Source organism: Cupressus sempervirens, chromosome 11 (assembly GCF_028749045.1).
Source record: "Cupressus sempervirens isolate cs-2001-9-10 chromosome 11, ASM2874904v1, whole genome shotgun sequence".
Taxonomy (NCBI): Eukaryota; Viridiplantae; Streptophyta; class Pinopsida; order Cupressales; family Cupressaceae; genus Cupressus; species Cupressus sempervirens.
The window spans coordinates 349,079,840-349,095,239 of NC_143128.1; the positions used below are offsets into that span (position 1 = coordinate 349,079,840).

General features: G+C 37.2%; 1 protein-coding gene across 4 annotated transcripts in view; it reads right to left on the bottom strand.

Annotated features, from left to right (window-relative positions):
• Positions 1-15,400, bottom strand: part of LOC149529520 (cytochrome C oxidase subunit) — a 202,712-nt gene that overhangs the window by 138,413 nt on the left and 48,899 nt on the right. For all 4 annotated transcript variants that reach the window (XR_016358473.1, XM_089808776.1, XM_089808777.1 and 1 more), the window contains exon 3: positions 2,599-2,751. Coding sequence is in view for 3 of the 4 variants with exons in the window: in XM_089808776.1 (XP_089664902.1) it covers positions 2,599-2,751 (153 nt within the window). In the remaining variant the exon portion in view is untranslated. The remainder of the gene's footprint in view (positions 1-2,598; positions 2,752-15,400) is intronic.

Sequence of the window (15,400 nt, forward strand, 5' to 3'; positions counted from 1 at the left end):
GAAGGTTGTGGTCACTCCATTTCCATTACTGAGGTATAGTGGACTTGTTATCTGAATTTCTGATATTGATGTGGTATCTTCCATTACTGGTTTTCCACTCTTTCTTGGAAGCCATTGTTATGACTGAGTTATATCTGATCTTGGAGTTTATTTGGTGAGCATTTCTTGCATTAAAGATGCCAAATCTGTGTGTTAGATCAAGCTAAAATACCAACATCTGGGACTGTGTGATTGTTAACACTGGAAATACTTGCAATCTGGCATCCATACAGCCCGAACTTGCTAGCTTTTGCATCACAGATCAAGTGCCAATTTGCTGTATAGGAAACTGGGCATTGGGTGGCATTAATATATGTATTAGTACTCTGATTAGAAGTGTGATCTGCTGGTTAACACCTCTTCCATAGGTGGTCTGATCACTGCATTTCAAACACCATAGCTGCTGCCTTGGACGTGGTTATTCTGGTGATATTTGGAGGGCGATTAAGGGTTTAAACTGCCCCTAAAGGTTGGCTGTTATTGGCATAGCTGGGAGTCTGTATCTGCTGCAAAATCGCCTCATCATCTCTAAGGAACACAGAGGTTCTAAATTCAGTTGTAATTATTTTAATAAGGTTGCAGCAGCAGCTCGTGGAATGTCTTTTAAATTGCAAAGAAGTTCAGTTGGCATTCTAGCAAATTATTTCAGCTGCATTTTACTATCAATTAGGGTCTCTTAGCAAAAGCAATAATTGAAGTAAGGATTGCCATTTTGCTATTAACTGATATACTGAAATTGTAATGTGAGAATGGTGTATGTGTAATGGCTTAAAATTGATGAAATAAATTGCAAGATTTCTATTGCCAAACTTATATTGTGCTAGATAACTTAATTAGCTGTGAGCAGCGCATATCCAGTATTGTGTCCATAGAATTAAGAGATATCATATTTTCAGTAGTGTGAGCCAATTGAGTTCAGTGCATCAATATTGATATATGGTAGAGATTGTTAAATTTTAATGGAAAAAAATGGGCAATTGAAACCTGTTCTGTAACCATTTTTTTTTTAATACACTGATTATATCCTGTTTGTGGAGACATGGAATCATTGTCACACATCAATTCACCTGATTTAATCTGTGTATTTGCTTTCAGTCCAATTCTAGAAACATGTTTTTGCAAAAAACAAATGTTTATTTAACAGACTTTAGTCCGAATAATAATCACTAACACATTACCTCCTAAGCTTTTTTAATTGATGGAAATGTAGCTAAAAGACTGAAAATGTTCTTTGTGTGTATCCATTACCACTGTCCTGAAAATTAGAATGATCTGCCACTCCTGAACCTCCATCCAAGAAACACATAAAAAAGCTGGTTCCAAATCCGTTATACCATCCACCACCAGAATGTCATCTACTCCACTGGTGGTCATATCCATAGTCTTTGAGGCTCTCTCCAATATTGCAAGAATTCCAGCCTCCATGTCAATTAAGTTACTAACACATCTGCTCTTCATCCTATTTCTTGAGCATTTTTGGCAAGGATGTAGAACAATTTTAGATTGAGAATACATCTGAACAGAGATCGCATATTTTCAATAATATCACAACAAAAAATAAAACAAAAATATGGTATTATGTATATTGGAGTAATTACTGGCTAAGTAATGTATGTGTCTTAATGTTAATTTTCATTTATTATTGGTGGTTGTCTAAAAAATTTACAGTTTGTTGCCAAATGATACACCTGTTGTGGTCAGCCAGAATATGTACATTATGCTTGTTTTGTTGAGTCAGTTCCCTCTGATTCTTCATGATTTACATTTCCAAGTATTTCAGTATTACCAGACTTTACAAATGCTCATAATGAAGATGATCCTAGTTTTAGACATCTTGTGTCTCACTGATGATTATGTTCTATTGGCTTAAATAGGATTATGATTTTGTTCTCACATATTTGTATTACTATTGCTTAGTAGAATAGTTCAGAGATTTCTTGTACCACGGCAAGCTTTGGATCTGGTGAAGTACTCATTTTACTATTTCTTTAGCAGCAAGCTCATTGCTCCATTTTATATCAGAATGTAACCTTGTGCTCCTAATTTCCATATTATGGAAATGATTATATTCCTAAGAGTTGGATCTTATATCCTTCATGTTCACACTGATGTGTGAAAGTATGAAAAGCAACACAATGAAAATGAACTCCTCATGTGAGTAATACAAAAGATGCATACATAAACTTCTTACATAATGGGTCATACTTAAGATGCATGATACTTTCCTAAATGTAAATATTAGTATTTTTCAAACAAATATTCAAATGATAAATGTTAACTACTGAATCCATGTGGCATGGCAGTCAACTACAACAGCATAGGCATCCATAAGACCATGCTTATGGAAATTTTAACCTAAAAAAGTTTCTCAACCATACCAATCTTTCCATCTAAAGTTTTTAGAGGTCTTTATATAATAAAGGCTAAATGGGAGTGGACACTAACAACAATCATTCTTGAGGAATCATGTGGATAAAATTATTAATATACCAAAGAAATGTGTAATGGTTGACAATCTAGACAATCTTCTTGTCAAGTTATAACATTTTGTCCCTTTACCTTTTCACACTTTGCCTTGACTTTTGGATCTACATTTTCACCCATCTTCTCCTTATAAGCATCAATAATTTTCTTTGTTCGAGCTTCACGAGCTGCCTTCTCCTCTTTACTTTCAAGTACATCCCCAGGCCGAATGACCTTGCCACCGCCATACTGCATGGTTGGATGAGTCAGAAGTGTCAGATAATCCCTAATATGTAAAATGGATACAATTATACAAAAATGAAATCATGAAGCATCTAATTATTGAGATTTAAACATAACATTAAATGGTTTTTTACTACCATCTAGTTGCACTATCAATTGCTACATATAAAATAATTTATAAGTGATATTATAAACCAGATTATCGTATACGAATAACATAGTAAATGCTTTATTGAGAGTAGTGTTCAATTACAATGTATGTAAATTGGGGTAGACCATTCATGAATCAGACACATTTTCCCCATCACTTTATTTGGGGGACCCAATAATTGTCAGTTAGACCATGACCATTTGTAACCAATTACAGTTATTTATTATCAAACTAACCAAAACCATAATGAGCTCAAAAAATAACTTGGCTACGCAAGAACTAAGAAAGTATGATAAATTTTAATTATGCTAACTACATAATCCCACTCAAAGAAAATTCAAATTCCTAACGAACAACAAAACACACATATCAACTTTATCCAGAGCTGTTATCCAGGCATTTGGACTTGTCATAAAATATCACTGCCACTTGTTTGATTTAAAGTTTTGCAGCCATAACAACATTAGAAAAACCTTTGTGATATTGATACTCCTGCTCAGCCAGTTTTAAACCTGCAATTCTTTCTTCAGCCAGAAATAAAAAACGAAACTTATAGCTTACACACTCCTTATTGCACCTAGGATTTTGCGCAAGGCACTGTGACCATATGTGCCAATAGTTGTACAACTTTATGAATTGTGTTAATAGTTTGATATGGTTTCAAACATCCAAACTATCAGAATGTACAATGAAACTGACAACAAAGGAAAAAAAACTCAATCTTTTGCACACTTCTCAAGGACTCTACAATGGAAAGAAAACTTTGTATAGCATAAGACTATGCTTCTACTAGAAGCATTTGACAGTTGTTGCATAGTGTGCGGTCAAATCTGCAGGCCATATGATTGTCTGCAACTCTGCCAAGCATATGGAGGGGACAAAGTATGGCAAATGTTGTTTTCGCAATCTCTAGACCACAAAGTTTAATAGTTGGTTGATTTTGTCACCAAAACAAATATAGGTTGTATGGTGGAGTTCTTCAATTGCACACAAATCAATGCCCTCAGCTAATTTTAATTTTAAAGGCCATATAGAGGGAACATGCTACTGCAAATGATTTTATAAGAGTTGTGTTGCTGTGAAACTGATTTGCATGGTCAATCATATGACTAGAGGACCATACAACTGTACATCATTTAGATGCAAGCAGTCTTATGGTTAGTTTTGAAAAGGTGTGTTGTAATATTCCTGACCACTGACAAAATCCATGTGCTCTTGAGCGTATGGTTTAATGTTAGTACCGTAGGGATGTTCAGCAAAGTAGTGACCGTAAGATGATTGGTCTTGAGCCTTACAGCAGATGAAATGAATGTACAGCAGGTGAGACAAGTGTGTGGAAAATTTGAAGGCCGTACAGTAGGGCTTGAAGACTGTATGGTGCACACAAGGTTCAAGTATCTCAAACCGTATGGTGAGTACTAAATGATGACAGTTGTACGGTAGATGAAAGCAATGTGAAGCATAGGTGGATTTCTTCAGTGTCGTATGATACTTTCCATTGTCTTTTGTATTGTCATATGACAGTATGTCATATGGTACTGTACTGTGTCAATTTTGGATGTCTGCGTAGGGTGTTGCCAAATTGCTTTCAGAATAACATTTGTCTTCGGAATGGTAATGTGTTCTCATGCCCAAACAAAGATGGAAGATAGTTGAGTTCACAAAATACAATGACAAACAATATATGAATTTCCAAGAGACTGATAGTGCAAGAATGGACACCAGATAGATGGTCAACAGAATAATTCAAATTCAAATAATGATAGTACTCCAGATTACAAAGTATTGAACTGAGAACAAAGCAGAATAGGGTGAGAAGTTACTCCCACTGAAACTGCGTATACCAAATAGGAAGGATCTTTCCCCTCCGAAATAGTAGAGAGCTAAACTTCCAACTGGACTTTGCAATAGAAAATAAAAATCCAAATTGTATACCTACAACTACAACAGACTCAACCTTATATACAGTTTCGGGGAAACATCTCGAAGGATTATAAATGATGCCAACTTGACCAACATGTTAAACAAATAAAAATGAGAGGGCGCGAGATAATAAAATTAACGTTGGGGCCAAACATTATTATATTTATTTATTTAATAATATCGGGGACATCACAGTCCTTTTGGCCCAAAAATTGGTTTGCTTGTGCTCAAGCAATTGCAGGCTTGGATGATCCCAAATCTTTTCACCTTCCAAGATGGCATCCTCGATTAGAAGATCCTTCCACCCCACAAGAAATTCCTTGATAGCATGTGACTTCAACCTATTCTTCTTATGTCAATGATCTTGATCGACTCGAGAATTAGTTTCCCTTCTTCGTCAATGAGAGGCTACTTGTTCGACATTGTGACACATTGTCGGACAACCTTCTTCAAACACAACACACAAAATACATTTTGAATCCGACTCCCCTCAAGAAGTTCCAATTCGTAGGCAACTTCACCTAGCTTTTGAGCCACTTTGTACGGTTTGTAGAAGCACAACCTCAACTTCTCCTTACCACAAGCCTTCAAGGAGGATCGCCTATACTATTGAAGTCGAAGGTATACCAGATTGCCAACCTCAAAACTTTGCTCAATCCACTATCGGTCGGCATACATCTTCTGTTGGTTTTGAGCCCTCTATAGGTTATCCTTGAGGTGAGATATCCAAACTCTATTGTAAACACTCTTCGGGCCTTGGTGCATGGCTATCACTCAGCACCAAATCCACAAATAATGAAGGTTCATAACCATACAATGCTTTCAAGGGTGTCATACCTATCGACATGTGATAGGTGGCGTTGTTAACAATGCTCTCTAGTTGTAGCCAATGAACCCATGTTTTCTACTATGTTGAAACATACTTCCTAAGATACCTCTCTCGTCATTTGTTCACAATCTTCATCTGTCCATCCGTCTCCAAGTGACAGCTTGTGCTTGGTGACAACTCCGTACTGACCATCTAAAATAACTCCAACCAAAAGGTGCCTATAAAAAGACTGTACTTGTTACTTAGTATGTTCCATAGAAGGAATACCTTATGGGAGAACAAGTCAGTCAATTGAGTTGCTTAGCATCCAAAGGAGATGGCAAAGAAATGTGCATGCTTGGTCCAACAATCTACTACAATGAAGATGCAATCCTTTCCTTGCACTTTGGGAAGCCTAGTAATCTAATCCATCAAGATGTTATCCCAATTATGCTTGAGGATTAGCAGTGGCTAATGCAGACCCATGGGAAACATGTGCTCAGATTTGATCTATTGTAAGTAGAATGTTCCTACATGTACTACATTATGTCATTCTTAAGGCCCTTCCAAAAAAACCTTTCTCAGATTTGTCGGTAGGTCATTATCCCAAGTGTCTAACCAAGGGTGAGTTATGCATTTCTTTTAGAATTTTATTCTTCACCTTGGACTTAGGTACCGGATAGATTTTGCCCTTGTAGTAAATGATGTAGTTGAACACCTTGTACTTGTCATCCCACACTTGACCATCCATCAGCTAGCATGCAAAGATGTTCTTAGAGCATTCAACCAACACATATGCCTTACAATCCATTGAAATCTAGGACAACGAGCATATGGAAGGTCTTCTTGATAGTGCATCGACTACAACATTGTTTTTGCCTTTTACATACTCAATGTCAAAATCAAATGCTTGGATTTTTCTCATCCACTTTTGTTGTCATTTGTTTCGATCCCTCTGCTCCAAGAAATATGTCAAGTTGTTGTGGTCTGACCACACAAAAAAACTTGGCTTTGACGAGGTACTATCAAAACTTCAGCAATGCATGCATAATGGCAAGCATCTTCTTGTTGTATATGGAGTAAACTCAATTTTCTCTTGAGAGCTTCAGACTCTCGAATGCAATGTGGTGACAGTCTTGCATTAATGCTCCCCCAATGCCTTCTCCCAACATGTTGCACTCCAGAATGAAGGGACGAGTAAAGTCTGAGTGCCAAAACTGGACAGGTACTCGTGACTTCCTTCAATTTTTCGAAGGTGTGTTGTGCTTGCTCATCCCAATGGAAAGATCCCTTCTCCGTCAAATTTGTCAGTGGTGCACTAAGCTGTGAGAACCACTTCATCGACCTCCTGTAGTAACTACACAACCCAAAGAATCTAGGTAGAACCGATAGAGTTTTGGGAGGTAGCCAATCCAAAATGGCTTGAATCTTCTCTTGGTGTACCTAAACCCCTCGAGCATTGACAATATGTCCTAGGTACAATGCCTTTGTCATTCCAAATTCAAATTTGGACCTTTTGACAAACAATGTTTATATCTCCATAATTCCTAGCACTCCATCCAAATGTCCCAAATGTTCCTCCCACATCTTATTGTAAATGAGTATGTCATCAAAGAACACCAACAAGAACTTGCGTAGCTTCTTGTTGAGGATGTGGTTCATGGAGGACTACAAAGTGATCAAGGCAATGGTCAGCCCAAACGGCATCACCAAGACCTCATAGTGTCCTCAATGGCAATGAAAGGTTGTCTTCTCCATGTCTTGCTCCCTCATGCAGATCTAATGGTAGCCTGATAGAAGATGTATTTTGGAGATATAGGTTGTACCATGTAATTCATCCAACAACTCATCAATCATGGGGATGGGGTACCTATTTTTTATGGTCTTCTTGTTCAACACAGAGAAGTCCACACACATACAGAGCGATCCATGCTTCTTTAATAGCACTATTGATGGCACAAAAGGGCTAGAACTAGGCCTGATACATCCTTTGTCAAGGAGTTCATGGATCGTCTTCTCTATCTCATTCTTGAACTTCTTAGGATGGCAGTAGGGTGTGGCGATGAAGGGCTTGGCTCCTTCCAACTTGATGGTGTGCTCAAAGCCATGGTGCGAAGGTATACCCGGTGGGATGTAAGAGAAGACTGTACGTATCCAATACTATCTAAAGCTTTTCATCTTGATAGTGAGTTGGCTTCCTCTGAATAGGCTCTACGGAAACCAAGCAATGTGTTGCCCAAACAAAATCATCATGTTTGAAGGTAGCCTCCTAATATTGTGTTGAGATTTCCTTTAGGCCGCCATTTGACATTCTTCTCAGCAAAACCCTTTTCCCATCCACTGCGATAGAAAACTCCATCCTCTTGAAGCTCTGAATGTACTCATCCAGAGTCTCCATCTAGTGTATGCCCAATATAAGCTCCATGTCATCCAAACGTAAAACAAATAAGTCATTTGTCATTGTGTGGAACCTCATGGTAATGTTAAATTGCAAGACCCAATGGGTACATGACAAGAGGTTTCCTCCTGCCATCTTGACTTCGAACCCTTCATGTGCCTCCATACACAAACCCTTTCAATTCACAAGTGACGAGTTGATGAAGTTGAGTGTGACCCCACTATCAAGCATGACCACAACTCGTTGCAACTAGAGTGTACCCTATACTTAGATACAATGCACCTCGAAGTACCAAAAAGTGTTGCGATGGTGCCTCCTCATCATTCCAACATGGCAATCCTCTCTGCACAGTTTATGTTAACCTTCTTGGAAGCTTCTTGACCTTCTCCTTCAGTTTTAGGTTCCTCGTACTCCTTATTGTCGAACATCACCTCAATGTAATGGATTTTTCCTTTGCCTAGGCATCAGTGTCATGGATCCCATGGCTCCTTACAGTTAAAACAAAGATTTATTCTCCTAAGCTCTTGCCTGGTGGCCTCATCCAAAGATGGCTTCTTTGGATGGGTTTTTATCTTTTTCCTTCAGAGCGAAGGGTAGCTTGGGATGTAAATAACTCCTAGACGAAGAAGAGGATGTCGCCATGTCACATGCCTTCTTAATTGCTTCAATGAGCGTGATGGGGTTGAATCCCTTCACCCAAACCTTGAAACATTCCATCTACAAACAACAAAATCAATCACCTCTCTAAGATATCTATTACCAGCACGTACAACCTTGAAATATCCCCAAACAGATATTGACCCGATTTCTTTCTTCAATATATATTCAAAACTTGAACATAGACAAATGTACTACGAAACAACAATAGAAACCAATGGATTCTTCAATAATATTAACCCGTTCTTTCTCAAAATAATATTCAGGATTCAAGCATATGAAAATGTGTTACAAACCAACAGTATAAACCAGTAAACTCTCATAAAATTTCTTAAAACGTGTTATTGCATTATATAACAGCAATACAATAACCAACATTCAAAATCCAATCTTAAACATAGTTTTATAGTTAGATTGGAACACTAAGTGAAGAACCTGTAAGCACATGTAAGACACCTGATGTGACGTCTCCACAGACAATGGGTTTGCATCCACTATCTGTCAACGCGAGGGGCTACGTCCTCACACTAGCTGAAAGCTGAAGCTTTATGAATAACTCTCGCAAGAGAAAAACTGAAATCTAAATCATAAATCAAGCATGCCAAATAAATGAGTCTCTTCTCCTTTTATTCTCACAACAGTGGCTCTTCAACTCCAGTCCTGGCTTTTCGTCTTATCTCTCCTTGTCATTTTTACCCACTTTATAATTTTAAATTGACCTTCTATAATTTGAGTCCACGCTCTCAAAGTCAATTCTAGTATTATATGAATGCCTTTAACTTTTTCTAATGTCCCAAAAAGGGGTCATTACAAATCTTTCCTCCTCGAAATTGCTTGTCCTCAAGCAATTAGTACCAAGATCCCATATGAATTCGCATGTAGCCCTGTACCCCAATCTGAAAACAAATCCGGCCACACTGTGAAGCAAGGTGTCATTCTCAAACCCATCCATCAATCGGATCCCTGGATCCCATACAAATCTATGAAATATCATTGCACTTGTAGACTGTACAACTTTGATCATCCTCACATCCAGTCTCAAACTAAGTAGAACGACAATGAAATCCTCAACAAGCCATAGATACATACTGTCAACCCCTGGATCCCAAGCCTTGTTGTCATGACCAGCTGATATGATGAGGTAGAAATGTATCAAGGGGCTATGTATAACCCAGTAAACGGTGACGACCCGACCTAAATAGATGATGTAAGAAACGAGCTGCTCAAAAACTGAAACTAACACCATGGTCACATCAAAAACCATACTGTCGTCATAAATCTAGAGAACCCCCAGGTACATAGGTGTTATGAGTAAGTACGAAGCCGAAAAGCTATTTGCTATGATTGAAACATAGCTCTCATCAATACTTCACCAAGATCTATTCAATGGTTGATGTAGGAAATCCATCCAACTCCTGTATGGGATGAAATCGGAAACCATATTTGGATTGATCCAATGACAAGCAGTAGTAGTCAATTCACTACTCCCATCCTATGACCAAGATTTATTGCTAAGAACTGTACCACGATTCAATATTTTGAAATCATAATCATCGTCTTCATGACAATCAAAAGGAGTTCCCTCATTTATCTCAAAAAGGGGATTATCGGAAGTCCAATCAGCATCCACTTCAAACATGGGGTTGTCTATAAGTTGAATGTGATTTGAAACTTTGGTACTTGGTCTTTTGGGACAATTGTCCAAGTCATAAGTCTGCTGAATGCTTTCAAGTTCCTCAATTACTTCTTGGAAAAACTCCTGCCTCTCTTTACCCTCATGTTCCCGAAAATGGTTCGTGACCCTGATCTGATTTTCTGCTTCCTAAAGAGAAAACTAAGTATCATCCAATGCCTCACGAGCATACTTAAGCTCCCTGTTGAGCTCCTTAATCTCATTCTTTTCTCTATTCGACTTATCAGCATATATTTCAGCAACCTTAAGAATATAATCCCTGTTAGAAAGCAAACATAAATTATCTGATTTCTTAGTTTTAAGAGCTGTTTTGACCACCTACAAATCAGCAACAGGCCAATCTCCTTCCACTTCCCTTTGAGCCTTCCTGTAGAGATCTTCAACCATCTTGTGAGTGCTATCATTATGTATTGACCACCTGCAAATCAGCAACGGGCCAATCTCCTTCCACTTCCCTTTGAGCCTTCCTGTAGAGATCTTCAACCATCTTGTGAGTGCTATCATAACATACCAAAGATGCCACAACCATGTCTTCGCTAACCTTCAGCAAGTTCTTTAAGGTATGCATTTCATTATTGTCATGTTGAAGTGGTTCATCGTCTTGCAGTGTCATCTTAGGTTATTCCTCTAAATTCATGTCATGGGCATCAAAAATATATGGTTCATCATACAAAGATTCCAACCTTCTATTACCGCATGTGTAACCGACCTCATCAACTTGCTTGTCAAAGCTAACCTCCAAATCACCAACGTAAAAACTTGCACCCTGTGTAACATTTTGCATGATCCTAAGAAGGTTGCAAATCAATAGTAGTTGACTGCTCTCTTTTTTCAAGACCCTCTATTAGATGACTTGGGTCCGTTGGAAATTCTCCATACACATTTTTGCACTGCTCCTTTGCAAGGAGATCCTGAACCAATTCCAAATACTTCATTTTTGCCATATGAGTCCTATTTTGCTGCTTTGGATGAAAATCCATTTAATCACTGAACAATAAGTCATATTGAACTCGGGTAGGAAGTTTTTTATACTCTATAATTGTCAAGTATTTTTGCTCTTATATCAAATTCAAAATTCTGGGCTAAATGCTCTTGTAGCTTCATAGTACCTTTCCTGATTTTATCCAAACCTCATATCCCCCCCTGGCTAGATACTACTAGACTAACAAATGTTTAGATTCTCTATTAATTGCCTTCAGATGCAGTCTGCGCAAAAAGTTCTCGAGATTTGAGTTCGATACCAATGGAATATCCTCTAGTGATTTTTCTTTGTTATTTTAGTGAACAATTTGCATTAGTGTTGGTTATAATTTCAACAAAGAAAGCTATCGTTCTCAAAGATCTACAACACCTTGAATCCTTCCTCGCAGACTAGACCATTTCCAGCATTAGCAAAATATTTCTCAGGTTCCAAATAATTATTCCCAGTATTGGTGTAGTTTGCAACCTTAGCTCACAGAAAAAACTTTGGAAAAATACCCAGTGCATAATCCTCTATATTAGCAGTTCTCAACAAAATTTTGGTGTTTGATTCTCAATTCAATTATGCTGCCCTGCAAAATTGGCTACCCGCTGCAACGCGATGGTCAAAATGATTTTTCTTTCAACGGTTCCCATTCGAACTGTTTTCTAGCTCCCCTCCAATGTTTGTTTGCTTTCACTTTTCGAAGCCAGCTTGTCATCTAGCATTGCCCCTTCATGTCATCACAAGACAACATGCCTCCAACACTGATGACAAGATTCCAATTGCAATTGCTGCTCTTGCTGGTAATTATCAACTCCACTACTCAAGGTGTACGTTATCCTTTCACTAGGCTCGGACGTCCTCAGTGCCGTTTGAAGCAATTTTTTCCTATCTAAACTCCAATCATAGTGATAACCAAAAATCATGCATACCCATCTAGAAATGATTTCTTCATCAATCTCAGAGAAGTAGATATGGACTTTCAAATAAGCTCAAATCTTATTAAATAACATGAACAAATTTAACTGCAATATTAGTCAACTCAGAACTCTCGAAAGACTTCATCCCATTGCATAATCAACTCCTCACAGATTCAAATAACCATGCAATGGCTTCTATAAATTAGAAACTACGATGTCACTCACCCAGGAAACAAACAACTTCTGTAATTCTACCTCCAATACTTTTCAGCTACACAGTCATTTGAAAGTATTATCATGTAACTCTGTGAATGAAAACCTTTTAAAGCAACCAATGATCCTGAGCACATCTTTTAGTACTAAAGATAGTGTTCTTCTGGAAAAAGAAACTCTTAGTTCCTAAAAGTTGGTTTTTCCGCAATAGCCTACAAATATTCCTGACCAAAACTGATAATCTTCACCCCTCATAGATGGTATTGTTCTACCAGACAATGATACTATATGATCTCCATGTGTGGAGGTCAGGCTATGCCCATTAGGACTGAAAACAGCAGCAATAGTAGACCTCTTCTTAACGTCTATATCTTTGTCCAGGTAGCCTTCCACGTTGAGTAACAAACTAAGATGATTAGAACAACATGAATGATATAACGTCTTTGCAGAACATGTTACCTCTGCTCAAGGCATTATATTATGATCATTTCTTTTGAAACCGACTCAGCATTTCCCAATAATCAAGATTATTGGCCTAGACATCTCTGCATTCACCACTAAGGACGATTTGTCGATTTCAAAAAATTGAAGTTACTTAACCCAATTCTCATCTAAGACTTCAGAGCTTGAATATGGCATTCGAAGTTGTCATTTCATCTTCCCTCTAAGTTTTTGATGACTAGAATGTGTTTGTAGCTGGCACTACTGTCTTTATGGGTCCTTTTGTTTACACTCCAATACACGAGCTTGCTATCGACCCCAATTTGAGTTCCATCGTAATAGTCACGTATGATGTGCTAGTGTAACTCGTGTCGAGTAAAATGTATTGTTAATGTTCTATAGCTTCTGTCGGATAAAATATGAGATGTAATCTTAAAGATTAAACTCTATGATTATATATATTTCTATCGATTCATATCAGGTTGAAGACATCTGCTATAGTTCAACATACCAATCAGGGATCGGGTTTAGTATCACTGTCGATATTCCAATTATCATTACTAATCATCAGGCTATGCATATTTATCTTACATGTAACTTGTTGTGCATAGTTGTTGAGTTTGCTTATTGTATCGGGCATGTTAATGAAGAGGCACATTAGTTACTGTCGGTGTTTAAGACAGTTTTGATTAGTCATGCGGGAACATGTCTTTTGGTAGAATATAAATATAATATGCACATCAATGGACAAAGCAATATCAATCATCGAACATACTTGCAGTCCATACCACCTACAGATTTCCAAATACATCATCAGCACTTGATTCATTGAAAACAAATCTGGAGATCTGAACTTCTACATAAAAGAAAGGTAAGTCAGAATTATCTCTATCAATATTTCTATCAGAGATCCTGCACTTACATGGTATCAAAGCAGGTTTAAGAAATGATTCCAATTAGATTTATTTTACTAAAGTGCCCTAAAATATTCAAAGTTTTGTTTCCTTCAAAATGGTGAGCGGTATAAAAGTGGAGGATAGACTTGACAATGATTCAAATTATGCAGCATGGAAATTACGAATGAAGTTAACCTTAAAAGATAATGACTTAAAGCAATTCATTGAAAAATTTGACCAACCAAAAGGGAATGACGAATTGATTAAATGGGAAAAAGATAACACTAAAGCCTTGAAATTAATTGTGGATGGTGTTAGGTATCATCTCCTCCCTACTATCTCTGAATTAGACACAGCACACGAAATGCTTAAAACTCTTGAAGAAATGTTTGAGATAAACAATACAACGAGAATTATAACCTTGAAAGACAATCTCTCCACCATTAAAATGAAAACAAGAGAATTTGTTGCCTCATATTTCATGAGGATAACAGAACTAAGAAACCAACTCTCCAAAATTGGCCAGATTTATAATGAAAAAGAATTAACAATGATAGCTCTCAAGGGTCTGCCATCATCATGGAAATATTTCAGAAAAGGGGTTTGTTCTTGATCAAAACTTCCTAAACTTGGTCGACTAAAGGATCACTGCATACAAGAGGAGGGCATGTTAATATCTCATGGTGATATTCCTACTAGAGGTGATATTCAAGCTCTCACAGCCCAAGTTGATAAAAACAAGAAACCTAAATTCAAAAGGAAAAGAAGACATGTTGATTACTCGAAAATGCAATGCTTTAGATGCGACAACTATGGTCACTCAGCATTCAAATGCCCTAATAGATTGAAACATCAAGCAGCTTTCACCAAAGTCAATGATTTTGATACAGATCCACAGAAACGTCCATTCTAAAGAAACTTTGAATATCCTTAACATGTATGAAGTAATGGATTAAGAGGGAGTTTTCTTTATATATTCATTTAAATGTAAAATAAGCTTGTTAAAATTTCTAAGATAAAATTTCTAAAATGGAGTCTTAGAATATCAAATTATTGTACTATGCTATCTATGTGTATTTACTTTTAATCATTACTGCTATGTGTCATGACCTTTCTGTTTTAAGAATGTTATTACAGAAAGAGGGAGTTTATAAGGAGCTCTGATGATTGATATTCAGAGGGAGTTGAAAACATCCTTATATATATAAATGATGGGCCTACCCCTGTGTACATCATGAGGAAGTGACGACTTCCAAACAATGTCACTTGTATTTGGAGAAGTTATTACAAGGTGATGATCTTACAATAACTTGTATTATGAGATCAAAAAAATTGAGTAAATGGTGAATGTCTTGCATCTCAACATTCTGGGAGGCCATTAGTCAGAGTATTTGGTGAATATCTTTGATATTCTGGGAGGCCAATACTCTTGATATCATATGTGATATCAAACCTTATTTTTTGAGTAATGGTGAATATTATATGATATTCTAGGAGATCGTTACTCGTGATGTCAAATGCGATATCACACCTTAATTGAGTACTTGGTGAATACCGGATGTTGATATTTTGGGAGGCTAATACTTGTGAT